The sequence below is a fragment of the Chlamydomonas reinhardtii genome, chromosome 6, assembly GCF_000002595.2.
Source record: "Chlamydomonas reinhardtii strain CC-503 cw92 mt+ chromosome 6, whole genome shotgun sequence".
Lineage (NCBI taxonomy): Eukaryota > Viridiplantae > Chlorophyta > Chlorophyceae > Chlamydomonadales > Chlamydomonadaceae > Chlamydomonas > Chlamydomonas reinhardtii.
The window spans coordinates 8813612-8832779 of NC_057009.1; the positions used below are offsets into that span (position 1 = coordinate 8813612).

The 19168-nt window shown below is 64.0% G+C and overlaps 6 protein-coding genes across 6 annotated transcripts; 2 read left to right on the forward strand and 4 right to left on the reverse strand.

Annotated features, from left to right (window-relative positions):
* Nucleotides 1-139: 139 nt before the first annotated feature.
* Nucleotides 140-2435, reverse strand: CHLRE_06g310250v5 (uncharacterized protein). The gene is made up of 2 exons (XM_001691145.2): nt 1245-2435; nt 140-1063 (listed from the first exon to the last, which is right to left on the reverse strand). Exon 1 carries the CDS (start codon nt 1802-1804, stop codon nt 1259-1261), a length of 546 nt encoding a protein of 181 aa, XP_001691197.2. The 5' UTR covers nt 1805-2435; the 3' UTR covers nt 140-1063; nt 1245-1258.
* Nucleotides 2436-2590: 155 nt separating this feature from the next.
* CHLRE_06g310276v5 (uncharacterized protein) lies at nt 2591-3735 on the reverse strand. Its single transcript, XM_043063779.1, has one exon. It carries the CDS (start codon nt 3705-3707, stop codon nt 3441-3443), a length of 267 nt encoding a protein of 88 aa, XP_042924485.1. The 5' UTR covers nt 3708-3735; the 3' UTR covers nt 2591-3440.
* Nucleotides 3736-3789: 54 nt separating this feature from the next.
* On the reverse strand, nt 3790-5590 carry CHLRE_06g310300v5 (uncharacterized protein). Its single transcript, XM_043063780.1, has 2 exons — nt 4413-5590; nt 3790-3999 (listed from the first exon to the last, which is right to left on the reverse strand). Exon 1 carries the CDS (start codon nt 4937-4939, stop codon nt 4427-4429), a length of 513 nt encoding a protein of 170 aa, XP_042924486.1. The 5' UTR covers nt 4940-5590; the 3' UTR covers nt 3790-3999; nt 4413-4426.
* Nucleotides 5591-6042: 452 nt separating this feature from the next.
* CHLRE_06g310350v5 (uncharacterized protein) lies at nt 6043-9905 on the reverse strand. The gene is made up of 7 exons (XM_001691144.2): nt 9470-9905; nt 9128-9395; nt 8837-8878; nt 8533-8692; nt 8045-8175; nt 7582-7713; nt 6043-7282 (listed from the first exon to the last, which is right to left on the reverse strand). Exons 1-7 carry the CDS (start codon nt 9556-9558, stop codon nt 7205-7207), a joined length of 900 nt encoding a protein of 299 aa, XP_001691196.1. The 5' UTR covers nt 9559-9905; the 3' UTR covers nt 6043-7204.
* A 102-nt stretch (nt 9906-10007) lies between these two features.
* CHLRE_06g310400v5 (uncharacterized protein) lies at nt 10008-14817 on the forward strand. The gene is made up of 9 exons (XM_043063781.1): nt 10008-10363; nt 10619-11032; nt 11183-11326; nt 11586-11746; nt 11962-12020; nt 12192-12848; nt 13044-13315; nt 13443-13600; nt 13805-14817. Exons 1-9 carry the CDS (start codon nt 10201-10203, stop codon nt 14027-14029), a joined length of 2253 nt encoding a protein of 750 aa, XP_042924487.1. The 5' UTR covers nt 10008-10200; the 3' UTR covers nt 14030-14817.
* Nucleotides 14818-14865: 48 nt separating this feature from the next.
* On the forward strand, nt 14866-19168 carry CHLRE_06g310450v5 (uncharacterized protein). The gene is made up of 8 exons (XM_043063782.1): nt 14866-15105; nt 15224-15292; nt 15441-15527; nt 15766-15933; nt 16160-16189; nt 16412-16639; nt 16884-17045; nt 17235-19168. Exons 1-8 carry the CDS (start codon nt 15028-15030, stop codon nt 17757-17759), a joined length of 1347 nt encoding a protein of 448 aa, XP_042924488.1. The 5' UTR covers nt 14866-15027; the 3' UTR covers nt 17760-19168.

Here is a 19168-nt window from a genome sequence, read left to right on the forward strand (position 1 = left end):
CCGGCTTGCGCACCATGTCCTCGCGGTTGCTACGCTTCTACGCTGCAGTGCATCACGCCTCCTGTCCCTCCCTCCCTCCCATACATGTCGTGCTGGGCACCGGTGGCGCTGGTGTTCTCCAGGTTGGTTTCGGGCGCATCCTTTCTAGTAGTCCCAACGCCCACCCGCCCGCCGTCGCCCAGCCCAGCCATCCAAACACAGCAGCCACCTTCCGTCAGCCAGCCATGGGCCCGACCGTCCACGGCGTTTACCATTGGTTACGAGGTAACATGTGAATTTGCAACTTGCGCTACTGACTGCCAGCTTTCGTGCCGTCTGCAAGCCCACTCCGCCTTCCGCTCACTCTCTCCGGTCTACGTACGCATTAGTTCCGCAACGCACGTCGATACTTGGCGGGAAGCCCAAAGCCAAGCACCACGAAGAAGGTCCGAGAGGAAGGAGCCGCCCTTCAGTGTGGGAGTCCCAGCTGGGCAGGGCTGGGAAGGGCCAAGCGCTGGTGTACGGCCCGCCTGCTGCTCATGGGCATTACATACGGCCAGCCAGCCAGCGGCTGGCTAGTCCAAACCGCCCTGGGGCCCGCACCAGCAGCAAAACGACGCACCAACCTAAGGCCCTGCACAGCCGGGGGCTGCCCCAAACGCACGGGGGCGGGCCCTTCAAGCGGCCAGCACCCCTCTCCCAGCACCACGGGCGCTTTCCACTGTCCAACTCGTCCTCTGCCTCAACGTAGTCGACGGCCGCTCGCCGCCAAGGCCTGCTCCAGTGCCTCCACTGGTGCACAGTGCCCTACGCTGAGCGGCCCGCACGCCCACACACTACATCTGGGCGAGCCTGCCCCTGGGCACCACACGGCTGTAGCCTGCTAGTTCCCCCCACAGTGCCAAAGCGTGAGCTTTACGCTCTTTCACTCGCCACCAATCTGCCATCTCCGCCGCCAGGCTTGATCGCAGATTGCTGCCTGCGCATGGTGCGCCCACGGCAAAGGCCTGGAAGGACTCCACGGGCCACAGGCGACATCGTGCGCCAGCAGCTGCCCAACTTTGAGCCATTGCAGCCTTGCAACCTGGCATAGCGAACGGGTGAGAGGGGAGCGGGTAAAGTGGACGTTAGTATTATCTGTGGTGGGCAGGCTGTGGCCGGTGGTGGTAGACAGGGGCTTGTGCCGCTGTCGGCCAGCTGCGAACCTTGCACGGGGCGGCGCACTCCCAACCCGTTTCCTGACCCCGCCGCCCATGACGACCAACCTTGCGCGGTGCTCTTATGCCCGGGGGCCGAAGTCATGCAGATGCAGCGCTGTCTGCTGCTTCAGCACCACATCCACCTGGCCCTCAGTCCGCGCCACCCGCTCCGGCAGCGGCTTCAGAGGCCCTAGCCGCTGTTCCAAGCGGGTCGTGAGCAGCTCAATCTGCTGCTGCTGGTCCGTCCTCAGCTCCTGCAGCTGCTTCTGCCAGTCCGTCCTTAGCTCATGCAGCTGCTTCTGCCAGTCCGTCCTTAGCTCCTGCAGCGGCGCCTTGTTGGGCTGTATCACAACCGTGTTCCAAGCCACCACCAAGGAGGCAACGGTGCCGATGATTGTGACGACGGGGCCGACATCTGTGGCCCAAGCCAGCGCCTTGGAGCCCAACGACGGCGTCGATGGATCGGCTTTCTTCTTCAAGAAGCCAAGGCTGCAGCAAATGCTCACACACGCCGGCCGGCGCTGCCACCCGAACACCGGCGCTGCCTCGACACGCTGCCCCAACTCGTGCCTTCGCAGCGAAGGCGCTGGGCAGCAGACAGTCGACCGCGTAAAGCAAGCAGCCATCTTTGGCTGCAGCTAAGCGAGTCCGCTGCTGCAGCTGGTGGAGCGCGCGGCTGGCTAGCAGCGAGAGCGGCGTCGATTTGGTGCTGCTGTGTACTCGCCAGGCAAAGGCACAGGCCGCGGCGACCACAGGGCGCGGAAGGAGGATGTGAAGGGCCACTTGACTGGGCGCTAAGCTAGCTTGGCGCTGCAGTGGTGCGGACAGCAATGTTGACTGGCGCGCGCGCGCGAGCTCGCGGCCTCTTGCGCTTGCTTTGCGGTGGTCTCGGCGGTGCACGTGCGGTGCGGTGTGTATGTGTGGGACCCAGACGAGGCGTGAGCTTGCGTGTGGGACCCAGGAAGAGGCGTGAGCTTGAGCCTCACTGGATCCCACAACTCCGCAGACTTTTGCGACTGGTTCTCCACCGCTCGCTCAGCTGCTTGCGCCCGGTCGCTACGCCCGCTGCCTCCACAATAGAACCACAACGGCAAGGGCTCTCAGCCACGGGAACGACAGCCGTAGCTGCTACTCAGAGTGAGAACTACAGTATCAATTTGCAGAATGTTGGTTTTGACGAAAATGGGGGGAGCAAGGGTGTTGGTTCTCTCAAATGCGAGCTAGTGCCCAAGCGTGCTACACATGGGCGAGTAGACTATACAGTAGCTGTAATTATTGTATGAGTGGCAAATTTTAGTTCGAGCGGCCCTTATGTGATCCGAGCGCGATTATCCCCCGGGGGGCACGCCATGCGCTGCAGGCCCCTCCGTGGCGGAGTTAAAGGCACGCGAGGCATGCCCAGAGATCTTCCCGCAGCCAGTTGATTACACACCATGGGAGGCATCACCCAAGCATATGGCGGAGCAGATTAAGAAGTGGTACGTGCGCTACATGCACACTACCCCATCCTGAAAACCCTGGATGGTCCACTATGTCAAGAGCGTCCACTACGACTCTGCCGCCAAGTACGAGCACGACGCGCCCTTTCAAGACGTTCTCAAATCCCACAAGATCACTTTCAAGTCCTCTTGGCGCTCCATGCAACGCTACGATCCAACCCTCCCAAAGAACTTAAAAGGTGGAGGACCGCCCCTTCCTCAGCCCCAGGCTGGACCGCTCAGCAGCGTGGTTGCGCAAGCTTGTCAACCCCAATGCTCCAGGCGTGCACATGGTCTCAGCCGTGAAGGCTGAAAGGGAGTACGGTGTCAGCGATGGCGCCTTTCCCTTGCCACCAGACATTGGCACAGGGGAGTTCGAAAGCGACGCAGGGCTCAACTTAATAACCATCTTCAACGGTTTCGCCATGACCGACGAAACGACCTTCACTGCAACCCAACCGACTACACCGCCTGGACTGCAGGCCCGCGCGGGCAGAGCATCACCATTGAGGACTACCGCTGCAACTCGTCACGACCCAACACCATCAAGTACATCATCATCGTGTGCCCTGCCTTCGGCGTCGTGCTGTGGGAGCCTGTCGCCGGCACCTCAGGCAGGGCCTACACGCCGCCACCCGAGCTACAGTACCAGGTGCGTTGGGAGCTCATGACTGTGTAAGCACAGGCCGCAGGTGGTAGTCGCTGTAGTGCACACACGGCGAAATGCCGTTACGAGCAGCACACAGCGCACGCGCAACCACGGCCTCCCAGCACACCATGTCCATCACATGCAACCGCGCCACATGCCGCCGCTTGCGAACAGCAGCTGCTTCCTTCCATGGATCCACCAGCCACTGCGCTTGCGCTTCCGTGCCGTGATGCGGGGTATCCGTGTGCTGCATGCCATCCACTTCAACCACCACACCCCACTCCCACAGCCAAAAGTCGAAGGGGCCACACCCCTCAACCACCCGCGCCTCCCACACCCCGTACACGCCTTCCCCAGCCGCCGCGCAAGGTCAATCAGCATGCGAAACGCGCTGTGCAGCATCACTTCTTGCACCTCGGCCAGTGGTGTGATAGGCGCAGTTGAAGCAGCTGGGTGCGTGCGGGGCACATCGCCGAATACTGTTAGCCACTGTGTGCCGTGCCTTGTAGACAAAGCACCCACACTGCAGCCTCCACAGCACGGGCCGCCGGTCATCTGTCCCCCGTGCGTTTAGCGGCTCCCGGTTCAGGGGGCTGTATCGCGCTGCCACAGAGGGTGGGAAGAGCCGCCGGTTGTGTCCTCCACGCGCCATGCTCGAGCTGCCGCCCGCCACTGCCCGCCACCACCGCAGACCCTGGCGGGGAAGGATGCAAGGTTCATCACGAAGGCGGAGTTTGTCAAGTACATAGGGCGCATGCTGGGCGCATTCCGGGAGAAGGCTGCAAGGCTGGCTGCAAAGCAAACCGCGGCGGTGAAGGCCGCGCAGAAGCAGGGCCGGCAGGGTACGAGGAAGCCGCCGCCACCCCGCCCGTGGCCCCTATCAAGCCTTACGTGTCATGGGATAACCCGGCATGCCACGGCAACGATGAGATTGCTGACTTCCGTGGTGTGGACGTCACTAAGGCCAATTTCATGAAGCTTCCCACATACAGCGGCGACATGCACTGTCCGGTGGTGGTAGACAGGGGCTTGTGCCGCTGTGCGAACCTTGCACGGGGCGGCGCACTCCCAACCCGTTTCCTGACCCCGCCGCCCATGACGACCAACCTTGCGCGGTGCTCTTATGCCCGGGGGCCGAAGTCATGCAGATGCAGCGCTGTCTGCTGCTTCAGCACCACATCCACCTGGCCCTCAGTCCGCGCCACCCGCTCCGGCAGCGGCTTCAGAGGCCCTAGCCGCTGTTCCAAGCGGGTGGTGAGCAGCTCAATCTGCTGCTGCTGGTCCGTCCTTAGCTCATGCAGCTGCTTCTGCCAGTCCGTCCTTAGCTCCTGCAGCTGCACCTTGTTGGGCTGTATCACAACCGTGTTCCAAGCCACCACGAAGGAGGCAACGGTGCCGATGATTGTGACGACGGGGCCGACATCTGTGGCCCAAGCCAGCGCCTTGGAGCCCAACGACGGCGTCGATGGATCGGCTTTCTTCTTCAAGAAGCCAAGGCTGCAGCAAATGCTCACACACGCCGGCCGGCGCTGCCACCCGAACACCGGCGCTGCCTCGACACGCTGCCCCAACTCGTGCCTTCGCAGCGAAGGCGCTGGGCAGCAGACAGCGGACCGCGTAAAGCAAGCAGCCATCTTTGGCTGCAGCTAAGCGAGTCCGCTGCTGCAGCTGGTGGAGCGCGCGGCTGGCTAGCAGCGAGAGCGGCGTCGATTTGGTGCTGCTGTGTACTCGCCAGGCAAAGGCACAGGCCGCGGCGACCACAGGGCGCGGAAGGAGGATGTGAAGGGCCACTTGACTGGGCGCTAAACTAGCTTGGCGCTGCAGTGGTGCGGACAGCGATGTTGACTGGCGCGCGCGCGCGAGCTCGCGGCCTCTTGCGCCTGCTTTGCGGTGGTCTCAGCGGTGCACGTGCGGTGCGGTGTGTACGTGTGGGACCCAGAAGAGGCGTGAGCTTGCGTGTGGGACCCAGAAGAGGCGTGAGCTTGAGTCTCACTGGATCCCACAACTCCGCAGACTTTTGCGACTGGTTCTCCACCGCCCGCTCAGCTGCTTGCGCCCGGTCGCTACGCCCGCTGCCTCCACAATAGAACCACAACGGCAAGGGCTCTCAACCACGGGAACGACAGCCGTAGCTGCTACTCAGAGTGAGAACTACAGTATCAATTTGAAGAATGTTGGTTTTGACGAAAATGGGGGGAGCAAGGGTGTTGGTTCTCTCAAATGCGAGCTAGTGCCCAAGCGTGCTACACATGGGCGAGTAGACTATACAGTAGCTGTAATTATTGTATGAGTGGCAAATTTTAGTTCGAGCGGCCCTTATGTGATCCGAGCGCGGTTACCCCCCGAGGGGCACGCCATGCGCGCAGGCCCCTCCGTTGCGGAGTTGAAGGCACGCGAGGCATGCCCAGAGATCTGCATCGCGACAGCTGGTACCAAACAGCTACAGCTGGTCCCGTCGCCTACTGCACCTGAACTTATAGCTAGCCAGGTAGCGATTGAAGTCGAGGCGGGTGCTCAAGCCTGCTGGGCGACGGCACGCACGCACGCGACGGCACGCACGCACGCCGCTGCCGCTCCACCCCTCGCAAGCGTGGGCCCCCAGCCGCTGTCAACGCGTCCGCCTCTTCTCTGAATGTGTGTGCACGTTGAATGTATCCGTCAACTGCATCGCTAGGCCCTATGACTAGTCTGCAGGAGCGGGGATGACCACACGCGCGAGGGGTAGGGAGGGGTGAAGATGCACTGCCTGCTCCAGCATCTCTTCCCCTCAGTCGGGGTCCATAATGTGAGGCGCTGTCAGACAGCCTGTTCAGCGCTGGCAACCCTGTCGCCTCTCTTCACGCATCCTTTACCCACTAAGCCATTCCTGTACTGCTTCCAACTACAGTACAAAACATGTACATGCAAACGTTAGCGGAGTGCTGTCGAAATGCGAACGCGAATGTGCGCGACACGAAGAGAAGTTGTAGTCGCTAGCACGCATAGAAGGCCGGTTAGCAGGAGGCGGTCACAGCAGACATGTTACCTCATCCAGACGGTAAACGCCACGGGCAATAGAGGAGCGCCGCCGACCCATCACTGATATAACCAGGTTGCGATGCAAAGTACGGTCACTTGCAGCAGCCCGCTCTTCAGACGCCACAAGATGTACCATAACCCTGCATAACCTCGCCCACGTGCCTTGCCCTCGCAGCTCTGAAACAGCCTGTGTCAGGAATGCCAGACCACCCTCAAAGCCGCTTTCTAGCTCTGGCTGCCTGCGAAGCAGCTGCAGGAGGAACCTGAGCCCCAATGCTTCCGGACAAGGTTCCTGTCCACAAGAAAATGGGCTAAGCTCACACAACATAGTGAATGCTGGGGTATGGGCAATCCTGTACAATCGCACACCGTCAGTGACAGTCTGAGACCGAAGGCATACAGTGCCCTCCACGGGTGCGACATGCCCCCACGGCCATTCGTGGCTCTCGCCATCGCCGCGTCCCCACACGCCAAAGCAATGTGTTGAGTTTGCGCCTAGGACAGACGAACCACTCAGGCTCCGCTGAGACAGGATCAAGCCATCTAGTTCCCTACGTGAACAGACCTAGGCCGGAAGGCTGGGGACAAACCTGCTCAACCTGTCCTCCATACTCGACACACACACGCTACAGCCGCCGCACCCCACATGCAAGTGAGCAACATTACAACCTTGCCACAAACCACGCATCATACAGGCTGCCTCAGCCGCCGCATCGCCACCCTCCCCTCTGGCCCTCACACACACAACTACCAGCTGCTGTACTACCCGCTCGCCCTCCTGCCTGCCACCGGGCATGTGCCTGCACAGGATTTGCCTGCAGCACCTGCATCCTCACTGCAGCGGCTGTCGCCGCCCGCCAATGTCACCCCCACTGCTGTTGCTACTGCCGGTCGCTGCTGCCCAGCTTGATGAGCAGTGCGGCCATGTAGGCCACGTCAAACAGCACCCACCCGCAAGCCTGCAAGTGCGGATGCGAGGGCCAGACGGGAGATAAGGCGGCGACAGATATGGATAGGGCGGCCAACACAGGTTCCGCAGGCTCACACCGCGGAGGGGTGCCGGGGAAATTCCTCAACCCCGGGCCTACGACGCCAATTCCTTAATCCCGATTGGCGGCAACCTGGACCCGTGCGATTTGATGGCGACACACAAAGGGCTGGGCGGCACAGTTCATTGACGAGCCCTAAACCCTGGATTGGCAAGCGTCGTGTATGCTGCACGTGGCGCTGAGGGGCCGTCGCACGATGCACCACTCACCAGTGGTAGCACGAGCTGCAGCGTTTGCTCCGTGTTCCAGCCCCATAGCAGCTGCGGGGCGAAGCTGGCCACCGCCACCGCCACGCCGAGCCGCGACAGCGTGGCCGCAGACTCCTCCGCGCTGTGAGCCACCTGCCGGTGCCGGGTGTCGGCATCAGGGCGGTGTGTGCGCCACTTGAGTAACATACATCATGAAAGTAGAGCACACGTCAGCGGCGCCTCCGCCACGTCCCGGCCCCGTCTAACCCCCCTAAAAATCCCTGAAACTCCAAATTCTATGTCCCCCCGTGTCGACTGTCGACGTTGTCAATGCATAGGCCATGCTCTCCTCCTCGCCCTTCTTCATTGGATTCGGTTCAGTTTGGGCTGGTATCTACCCCCCCCCCCTGGTCGCTTCACCCCATTCACTGGACTCGGGCATATACCCGCCTTCCCCGCACACCCGCCCCCCTCAGGCCCTCACCTCGTACACGGCCCCTGGCGCCACGAAGGACAGCACTGCGTCGTACAGCGGCCACAGCAGCTGCTCCACCTTGAAGAAGGGGCGGGACAGGTAGCCCAGAGCCAGGCCGCCCACGCAGCGGAACGCTTCGCCTGGACGTGTGTTGTTGTTTGGGGGCGGAGGGAAGGGGCGACCACGTGGTGATACACGTCAGCATGTGGAGCGGGCGTACCGCTGTTTTGGGGGATGCTTGGAGGAACTAGTCCCACCGCACGCACCTGTCACTTCTGCCGAGCTGCTTCGCATCCGCAAATGCCATACTTCAACATTACACCCTTGAGCCGAGCACGCTGCACTCGTAAGAGCTAACAGCTGCAGTACATTGTAGCTTCAGCTGCTGCTTCCAAGAGTTGCTGCAGCGAGTCCAGTGAACACCCCATTCACTGGACCCACTCGCCCTACGCGTGCTCATCACAGCGCGTGCCCGCCACCGCCCCCACCGCCCCCACCTGCGTCGTAGCCGCCCGCCAGCTCTGCGCCGTAGAACAGCACCGCGGCGCTGCCCAGCTGCAGCGCCGTGCCCAGCCGCAGCAGGTCGGTGAAGAAGGCCAGCGGGTCCTCCTCAATGCCCACGGAGCGCAGCAGCGGCCCCAGCTGGTCGTCAGCCACCTGCACATGGAGGCGTGCGGTAGGCCGTCCACTGTACAGGGCAGGTCACAAGGGCCGGTCCAGCCCCGATCCACATCACAACCACCGCACGCCCCCGACATAATAAGGCCACCTATGCCGCATCCTAGCCGCCCGAGCCCGTACCTTCTGCATAAGATTGTTGTTGTCCCCTAGCAAGTCATCGACCTGTACCAGACAAGAACAGAGCAACAGCTTTTAGTCTGTAGGTGAACTTTTTTGGTTGCCGCGGCCTGAGACAGCCGATACGAAGGGTGGCAACTGGCAAGTAAGCAGCCACGCCGCGCCGCGCGTGCAGCTGTGAGTCCCTGCTCACACGGCTTCCGGAAGGGTTATACAATCCAACCCAGGTCATGCTAACGCATTAACACTCAAATAGCATCCCCAGTCCGCATGTCAGCAACGCGGCCACCTCACCTTGATGGAGTCCAGCACCTGCGCCTGCTCCGGCGTCATGTCCTTGCGCATCTCCTTTTTCAGGTTCTCCCACACGCCGCCCAGCTCCGCCACCACCTGCGCGTCTGGGTCCGGCTGCTGCTCTGGCTGCTGACCCTCGCCACTGCCAGCAGCTGTTTTAGAAGAGGCAGCGGGAGAGACGGGGCTGGTGGTGGTGAGGCTGGAGGTGGCGGGGGTTTGTGGCGCGCCGGCGGAGGTGGTGGTCGGAGGAGCTGCGCCGGGTGTGGGGCTGCGGGAAAGCGGGTCAAAGAGCAAATTGCTACACGACTCAGAATCATGATAGTGTGTGCTACTCCAACATACCTATCTAGTGGAGCAGGGGCGGGTTTGCCGGGCCCGTCGCCTCCCGTGGCTTTGAGCACGCCGGCAGGGCGAGCGGGCCCAGCCCTCATAGTAGGGCTACGCACGCACGGCGTCGCCGCGGCGCTCCACTTAGGTCTTATTTGTGATATGCATTGAGCCCCATCATGGCTGAGCGCTGCTGGACGTGTACAGGCTCGTGCGGTGTCCATCGCGACCGGGCACTGTTTCCTCGCGGCCACACGTGTATTATGGACCACACGGCTAGATGATGTGTGTTTACACCTACTGCCTCTCACAAGAACCGTCAAAGTGGAAGCGTTGCTCTCGTGGACAAGACAAGAGAAGATGCTTCTAATTGCTCTGCACAGACTTCGCAGCTTACTGTAAGAGTACGTCGGATACAAACATCCCTTCAATCATCGCACAATGTAGTATGTATGCGGCAAACAATCAGAGCCCCAAGTAGCGATTGACAATTGCGCGGAAACGCTTCTAACTTCTTTCCTTTGCCATACCGGCGTGGCATATGTCCATTGTACGTTTGCTTACATACATCTCAAAATAAGACGACCAAATAATGCACAGTCTCAAGCAGTGACTTCTGTGTTTTCTTAGAGCAGCTTGACGCATTACATCTTGACAAGCATCTCTAATTAGGTGCGTCAGTACAGCGTAGGGCATTATCTGCTTGGATTGGGCGCGCGGGCCCTCCGCCGGGGGTTGGCATGGCCATGAATGGGGCTGGTGGCGCTGGGGCCGACGAGGAAAGCATCCTATCTCTGCTTGAACACTTTAAGGACGATGGCAAAGTGGGGCTCTTAGTCAAAGAGCTGCAGGAGCTTTCTACACGCGTTCAGACGGCGGAGCTCGCGACCATCGTCAACCCCCGGCGAGGTGAGCTTAGTGCAGCGGACTCTCCCGTCCCGTCCTTCTCAGAATGGACCACTGCCCTCTGTAGCTTGGCAAAGGGATTCCTCTGGTTGGACCTGCTTGGCATAGGCTTACACACGCGTACCCCAAGGGGTGCCAGCCACCTGCTGAGACCATGCGCCAGTTCGGATCCCGGGACGGCTGTGGAGGGGCCCTGCTCCGCCAAAGCATTCGAACTTTCGTGCGCTTCATCTCAGCTTGTCACGCATACACTCGCAGATATAGCGGGAACGCAGCGGAAGCACGGCCGGAGCAGCGACGGCTCCGCGCCACCGTCTCCTGCCCGGGGCCCCGGGGCCCCCTCAGTGGGACGGGCCAGCGGCGGGGGCGCAGCCGAGCCGCCCAACGCCGAGCGCGGGGCCAGCGGCTCAGCAGGCGGCGAGAAGCTGCGCGGCATTGATGCATTTGCCAATGCGGTGCGGCGGGTGCGGCACCAGCTGCCCAGCGGCTCCATCACAGGCATGGGCAGCGCCGCCGGCGGCTCGCGAGATGCTTCGGTGTCGGGCGCCGAGGCGGGCACTGCGGCCGGTGGCGCCGCCGCCAACAACGATAACAACAACAGCGGTGTCAGTGGCGCGGCGGGCGTCCGCGGTGGGCGTGTTGAAGAGGCGATATTGCCGGTGCCACCCGAGGGTGAGCGCGGGCGCGGCAGGGTATGACAGCCGCGGGGCGGGGACACTCGTCGGGCGTGGGGGTTCACCTGCACACGCGCGCTGGTTGTGCCCGTCGTGACGTCTTCATCCCAAGTCCTTGACACCTGCTTCCGAATTCTTCGTTGCGCAGAAACATCACAGCCGCTGCCGGCCCCCACGGGCGGCCACGAGTGGGAGGCGCTGCAGGCGGCGGTGAACGACAGCGTGGCGGCCTTCGGCGCGGCGGCAGCCAAGATGGGCTGGAAGAAGTGGGCGCTCACCCGGGCGCACTCGGGTGCGTGGCGCTGAGGGCAGTCGCCGTGTGGGGAGGGGCTGGGGATCGGGGCTGGGGGCTGACGGCTGCGGCTGGGGCTAGGGTTGGCTTATGTGATGACAGCAGGTGCCATGCCTGGGGGTAATGTGGGCCCATCTAGCCCGCTGCCGCTCTGCCCACTGTGGCTGCCATGGGCTGTTAACATACCCGGAGGCTAACGCCTCTTCACCCCTAGCCTCATTTTCCCTGACATCTCTGTCCTACCTGCGGATCCGCGCAGTGCTGCTGGTGAGCCTGTTCTGGTGGGTGGTGGCGACCGCCTTCAAGTCGGACCACCCGCTTAGCCGGCCGCTGCAGGACTTTGCGTTCGGCCACTTCTGCCGCCACTACGTCACTGTGGTGCTGCAGCTGAGGGGCAAGGCGCGCGACCAGTACCAGCAGGTGGGGGAGATAGGGGAACTTGGGAGGGCGTAGGGAGGGCTGGGAGTAGCAGTTTTGTGTATGTGTACTAGGGCCAGTATCAGCATGCATACGGCTGCATGGATGCAACAGGAGCCTCCTGCTGCAGGAGGAGTTGCGGGTGCATGCGGGTGGACCCAGGACGTCGAAGGCCTGCTACTGCCGCTGCATCCTCCGCTTCTTCATGATGGTCGCAGGTGTGGATAGAGATGATGGCGGCGGCATCGCTGTACCTGCTGGCAGAGGTGTTCCCACGGTGAGCGCCCAAGCAGCAGTGGTGGTTGACGGCATGTCGTTAGGGCGCCCTATGAAAGGCCACCTTCCATGCCCTGGGCCCGCGCCGCACCTCACCCCAGACACGCACCCCGCACACGCCCTCTTATCCCACAACTAAACTACCGCCCCCCACCGCCACCACCCCGCGCAGGTCGCAGCACAAGTTTGACGAGGGCCTGCGCGCGCTCATCACCAAGCAGCTGCGCCTGTGGACGGCGGGCGCGCTGCCGGCCGACATGCACCCCTCCGCGCATGCCGATGCCCACGACCCCACGCCCGCAGCCTACTCCATATCCGCGCAGGCCGCCGCCGCGACCGCCGCGCAGAGCGGCGCCACGCGCGCGCAGCAGCAGGCCAAGGCGGCGGCGGCAGCCGCTGCCGCTGCCGCGGCGGCGCCGGCGCCCTCGCTGCCCAGCTTCAGCGGCCTGTCCACGGCGCACTTCGGCCGCGGCGCCTCCTCCCGCAGCTTCCGGTCCGCCAGCCGGCGGCAGAGCCTCAACGGCACCGCCCGCAGCCGCGCCAACACAGCCGCTGGCGGCCTGGGCGGCTTCGGCCACGGCGGTGGCTCGGACGGCGAGGGCGGCGGCTCGGCCGGGCCGCAGGCGTTCGTGTTCACCAAGAACAGCCCGGTGATGGCACGCATGCTGGCGGGGCAGGCGGCGGGCACCGTGCCGACAGGGCACGGCCCCGGGGGTGCTGCGGGGGGCGGAGGAGGAGGAGGCCCCACGCTGGGCGGGCCGGGCGCGCCGCCGGTGATTAAGGGCCTGCGGAAGAACACGGTGGGCGGCACCCTGGCGCGTATGCACAGGTGAGGAGGGGAAGGGAGGGATGGAAGGGGAGGGGGCAGTGGGGAGGAAACGCGCTTGAAGGCCGAGAGATAGAGGAGGTGCCGCGGATCGACTTAAGCAGGACCTGGGTTCACGCGGCGATACCTAGCTGCCCACCCGCGCCCACTTACGGTTGTGGGGCCGTTGTGTGTTTGGCCACTGCACGCACTGCGCAGGGCGCTGGATGAGGCCAGTGACGAGGAGCTGAGCTACAGCCGCCTGGCCGCCAGCGCCACCACCTCCGCCTCCGACTCGGTGGCGGCCTACGAGGCCAGCAAGCGCGCCGCGGCGGCGGAGGCGGCGGCCCTGCGGCGCGGGCTGGCGGAGGCGCGCGCCGGCATCGAGGCGCGTCAGCGGGCGGCGCTGGCTGGCGGCGGCGTGGCTGTGAAGCAGCTGAGCGACCGGCTGAGCGGCTACATGCAGAACGACCTGGACAAGGCGCTGGCGGGTGGGTGCGGGTGGGCGGGCGCGGGGGCTAGGGCACACGGCGCGAGTTTAGGCGCGCGGTAGCTGCATTGGTACTGGTAAGGAGCACTCACTAAGCAGCACTGCTCTCTTGCTTGCAAACCTCCCAGGCCACCCCGCCAGCTCTGAGCCGGTGGGCGGCCAGCACGGCGGGGCGGAGGCGCCGCGCTACCTGCGGCCCACAGCGGCGCAGCGGGCGGCGGGTGGCGGCGGCGATGGCGGCAGTGCGGTGGTGAAGCCGGCCCGCCTCATGGCGCCACTGTACGAGGTGGGCCAGCCGGGGGGCGGGGCCGGGCTGGGGCTGGAGCTGGGGCTGGGGCGCGCTTGTGTGCGCCTTGCAACGTGCGGGCTCAGCTCGCCTTGAGCACGGGGCTTGGTCTGTTGCTCCTGGATGCTGGTTGCCTTTTGGTGGTTGGCTTTATTGCGCGTGTGCTGACATGCACCGACCTGCGCTTCCACTCCCATGGTGCAGATGCGGCGTGTGGAGGGCAACATCCGCGCCGCACTGGCGGGCGGCCGCCACAGCAGCACCGACACGGCAGCGCGCACGGCGGCGGTGACGGCGGCGCGCGAGGCGGCGTCGGCTGCGGACTGGCGGCCGCTGGCGCAGTACCCTGTGGGCACCAAGGACACGCGGCGGCGCAAGATGGCCGCAACCATCCTTCACGGCCTAGACCTGGAGCAATACGCCGTGTGAGGCACCACAGGGCATGGGCTGGGGCGATTCCCAGATAAACGGTGGTTGGTTAGGCCAGCCTCTGCTTGGCGGATACCGTGGTGGAAATGACCGGTGGTGAAGCATACATACACATGACTATCCGCAGGCAAGGTAGTCTATGCTGCTATATTTGGAGTGCGGGTCGCACATAGGAAGAGGCATCAGGCGCGCGAGGTTTAATTGGTGGGGGGCTGCCGGGCTGGTAGGGCCTGCAATCAGGCGCCTGGGCCTGGCGGGCCGAACTGTCTACCTCATGCTTTGGTTGTTTAAGACAGCTGGCACGCGGACGGGAAAGCCCCCATGCAGGCTGTACTGCGGCGGCTGCTGAGCCGGCAAGCATGTGTGTTGGCGGCTGTGGGCCATGCGTGCTAGACAGGTGGTGCGGAATAGCGCGGCAGCTGTGGAGAATTCTTCGCTCCTGCGCCTGTCTACTGATGGGGGGACGTGGCCGTTGCAGGTGCTAACGTAGATGGCTCGGCAGCTTGAGTCGCGCTAGGATGCGTGAGTTGGATGTCTAGGACGTGGACATGGCCGTGACGTGCACCATTGTTGGTGCGCGTGCACCGAGCCCGACGGGAAACCTGAGGGACAAGCGTGATGCTAGTAGTACCCCGGCGGGGGCGGGGCAAAACCCAAAACCCATCAGGCGTCTGCAATGGGCCTGGCGGGTAGGGGCCTGTTCCAGCCCGGCAAGAGAACATCGCTGGCGCATAAAGGCTGGTGCGAGCCTGGCTTCAACGTTTAACATAATTAATCGTTGATTAACCAGCACTACAAGTACAAACAAACGCCAAACGCACATCGTCAGGCATCCACCTAACAGAGCCCCCTTTGTTTGCGCCGGTGACTTGCTGCCTCCTGCCTAAGCCATAGCTCGCTAAACCCGGGGTTAGAGCAGTTGCAGGAGGCAGCACGCGCGCTCGGTTGGCTGTTTGCACTGAAATCTGTCCAAACCGAAGCTAGCCTGAGCAGCAAAAATGGATACCGAGTTTTGCATCACTTGTCGTGGTGACGATTTCGTGGAGTTCAAGTCGGAGGGCGACCTGGTGTGCAGGGTGAGCAACTTCCACGTCGGAGCTGGGCCCTGGCGCTGCGAGCTGCCGCTCTTGCGTTTCAAGGGCCTAAGAATATCACACACTGGCATATCACGGGTCTCTCGTCTACTGGTTGCAGAAATGCGGGACGGTGAAGGAGTCGCGCCTCATCGATGAGCGCTCCGAGTGGCGCACGTTCAGTGACAAAGTGCGTTTTCTGCTGCTGCTGGGTTGCAGGGTTTTCGGACAATGATTTTGTGTCCAGCTGGCTGTTGTAAAAGTTTCAGCGCTCGGCGTTGGGGCAGTGTGTCCCAGCCCAGGACCCCACCGCAGTCTAACCGATTCCTGTGTCACAGGACAAGGATACCACCGACCCCAACCGTGTGGGTGGCCCCACCAACCACCTGCTGGAGGGCCTCACCACCACCATCGGCCGCGAGCGGGTGCGTTACTGTGATGGCGCCAGCCGCTGCCGGGGAGCGGAGGTTAGGGGACGCTTGGGGGCGGGAGGTGGCGGGCCCGGCGGGGCCCAGCGCTGTCGCCGCCGTTATTGCGACAGCTAACAGTTGCAGGCCTGACTGGCTGAAAGTCTTGAAACTTCGACATGGTTTTCACTTGTCTTGTTGACCGGGTTCTGTCTCATTGCGTTCATGCCCACACGCGCACGTCCCCCACCCACAGAACGACGGCGGTCTGTCGTACGCGTTGAACCGCATCCATGCGCGCACCAACAACCCGGACCGGCTGCTGGTGAACGCGTTCAAGGAGGTGGGGCGCATGTGCGACCTGCTGGGGGTGCGCGGCGCCGTCAAGGACCGCGCCTGCGAGATCTACAAGGAGGTGGTGGAGGTGAGCGGCGCCAAGACGAGGTGCCGGGGGAGGGGAAAAGGGGGAAGGATGCTGCAGGCTGCGGCGGCATTGGACTTGGATTTTGGAATTGGAAGCGAGACTTCTGGCATGCGAGTGAGAGAGATGGGGATCGCTGTGCCAGGATGTTGGTCTGCCCCTCGCCACCGCCTCCTGGCACCGCCCGCATGCCCACACACCCACCCCCCGCTGTGCTGCACGCGTGCAGGCCAAGTCGCTCAAGGGCCGCTCCGTCAAGGTGAGCCGCGGGCGTCAGCGTGTGTGTGGGCGTCAGCGTGTGTGTGCACACCGTCCCCACGAACCGAGCGCCGCGCCCTATCCACCGTCTGACGCCCTATCCACCGTCTGACACCGGCTGCCGTAGTGCGCAGCGCCTCTCCTGCCGCTTCAACCTTGCCTGACCACCCCCACCCCATGCTCCCTCCCCGCCGCCACCTCCACCTCCACCTCCACCCCTCAGGCTCTGGCCGCCTCCTGCCTGTTCTGGGCGTGCCGGCAGGAGAAGCAGCCGCGCACGTTCAAGGAGATCGTGTCCTGCCTGGGCAACGACGTGAGCAAGAAGGAGATCGGGCGCACCTTCAAGGACCTGCAGCAGCTCAAGAAGGACGAGCTGCACAGGCAGGGCGCGGCGGCGGACGCGCTGGCCTCCAGCTGCAACCAGACCGTGCAGCACCCGGCGGAGTTCGTGGTGAGTGTGCGGGGCGTGCGTGTTTGCATGCGGGCGCAGGGCGGGGCGGTGCGGGCCGGGGTGGAACGAGTTTGCGGGCATGGGCGGTGGTTTTGGGGGGCGGCCACGGGAGCGAAGGATGGAGCGCAGACAGGTTGCCAAAGCGGCCTTCATGTCGCGGCCCAACGCCCTTGCTTTGGCTGAGCCCTCCCCGCCTCCCTACCCGCACCCGCCTCCCTACCCGCACCCGCACCCGCCTCCACAGCGCACCTACAGCGCTCAGCTGCGCATGGACTTCAAGTGGCGGCGCCTGGCCGAGGACATCGCCACCGCCGCCAAGCCCGCCGACCGCCGCATGCCCTGGGACGGCCGCACGCCCACCTCGGTGGCCTCCGCGGTGGTGCTCATCGCCATGGCGCTGGCTGAGGTGAGGCGGGCGCAGTGGCGGCAGCGGGGCTGGGGGCTGGGGGCTGGGTTGGGCAGGCAGTGCAAGGCTTGGGGTTCGAGGCTGTGCATGCGGCGGGATGGTGTTCGCGGAGCCAACGCCCGGAGTTACGACGGGGCTTCTCATCTCGCACACCCTCATCCCTCGATATCACAACCTGCCTCCACACAGATCCGCAAGGACGGCGAGGCGCCGGGCGGGGCCGGCAGCTCTCGCAGCGTCAAGGCGCGCTTCGACGAGGCCCTGTCCAAGGTGGCGGTGGTGAGCAGCGTGGCGGAGGGCACCATCCGCGGCGTGTACAAGGACCTGTTCCCGCACCTGCGCGAGCTGGTCCCCACCGAGTCCGTCCGCGACGAGGAACTGCAGCGCCTGCCCAACCCCGACTGGCGCAACGCCGGCCCCCAGCCCGTGACGCAGCCACAGCCGGCGGCGGCGGCCGCCGCCGCGGCGCCTGCGGCGCCGGTGGCGGCTGCGCCGCCGGCGCACGCGGCGGCGGCCATGCCGCCTCCGGCGGCGGTGCCGGCACCTGTGGTGCGGCCGGCCCTGGTGCAGGGCGCCGCGGCGGCTGCGGGCGGCGCGCCGGGCGTGACTCCGGCCACGCAGCAGCAGGCTCAGGCGGTGCTGCAGCAGCTGGCTCTGGCCATGTACACGAGTGCCATGGCGCAGGCCCAGGCGCAGGCGCAGCAGCGCGCGTGAGCAGGCGGCGCGTATGTGGGGGGGAGGTTGAGAAGCAGCCTGGGCATGACGGCTCAGGGCAGGGCCGCGCCATGGTTGCGCTGGGCGGCTGCCGGAAGGGGCATGCCGCTGGAGGAGCGGACGCGGCTGCCCTGTGGGACAGGCGGGCGGTGAAAGCGCGGGGTGTGGCAGGTGTGTCGCGCCGGCAGCCGCAGTGCCCGGTCGGCGTGAGACGGCAGCCGCAGCTTGAGAGACCGGTTGGCATCCGAGAGGGATCCTGGCTTCGCAGTTTTCTTTGGCGGGCCGCTGTTCATGGCAACATCACGACTGCAGAGAGAATGGTTGCTCGATGGAGGCTCGTGGCTGAGGGATCTTAGGAAGTTATGATGCCTGAGCTCGGATGCAACGACCACGTGTGGGGCTGTGGGGGTCAAGGGCATGAGGCGGCACCGGGCCCCTGGCGCCCGTGTGCCGGCGCCCGCTTTGGAGACAGCCTCGCGCGAGCGTTTTGCCGGCAGCCAGCCAGGCGGACGGTCGATCATACTGACCATAATCATCACAGACCTTATAAACGAAGACTGCAGGGTGGGACGGACTGCCGCCGGACGCAGGCAAGCAGGCAGACAAATGTGTAGCAATAGTGGGTGCGGCCCTTGAGACGACGAGGGTTGGGTTTGATTGCTGTGGGATGTATTTTGTAGTGCTGTTGTCCTCAGGTAGTTAGGGTTTGGCGATGGCGGGCGTGGGAAGGTTCGGTCGCGCCAACTCAGGGGTAGGCAGTGTGGGCTGTGTGGTGCAACCGAGGGTGGGCGCTACTGCGTTGAATATGTGCAAATCTGTGTGGCAGCGGAGGGAAAAGCCGTGAGCAAAGCAAAGGCTGAGGAGTTGGTACAAAGAGGGCTCGTGCCCGTGAAGTGGGTTGTTGCAGAGGTACATTGCAAACGGCAACGCGTCCTACACACGCCGGTCCCCACAGTGACACTCCCGCAAAGCGGACACAGGCAGACAGCGAGTCGCTTCCCGTGTGCGGTGTGCTGTGGGGACGAGAGGGAGGTGCAAGCCGGTGGCTGAGGACTGCCTAAAACTGTGCAGTCCAACACGTTGTTGCGCTGTGTGTGGGGGGGGGGGAACGCGGCGAGTGTGAGAGGACCTCGGATGCGCCCGGTCGGCCGGACAGTAGCAGTCTGCTGGCGGGGATGGGCTGTAGTGCTTTAACTCCATGGCGTGGGCCGCTAAACTGCAGGGCCTGCTGGCGTCCAGCGTGTCGCCAGCTCCCCCATGAGGCCATGACGGCGTGCGTGCTTTGTCGGCCCGGTGGTGGCAATGGATCAGCGAATGTGCGAGGGCGGGGGGCTTGCCGGTACGCCCCTGCTCACGGCACATCACGGCACTCGCCCCTGCCCACGGCGCATGCCTGTTGTAGTGTTACA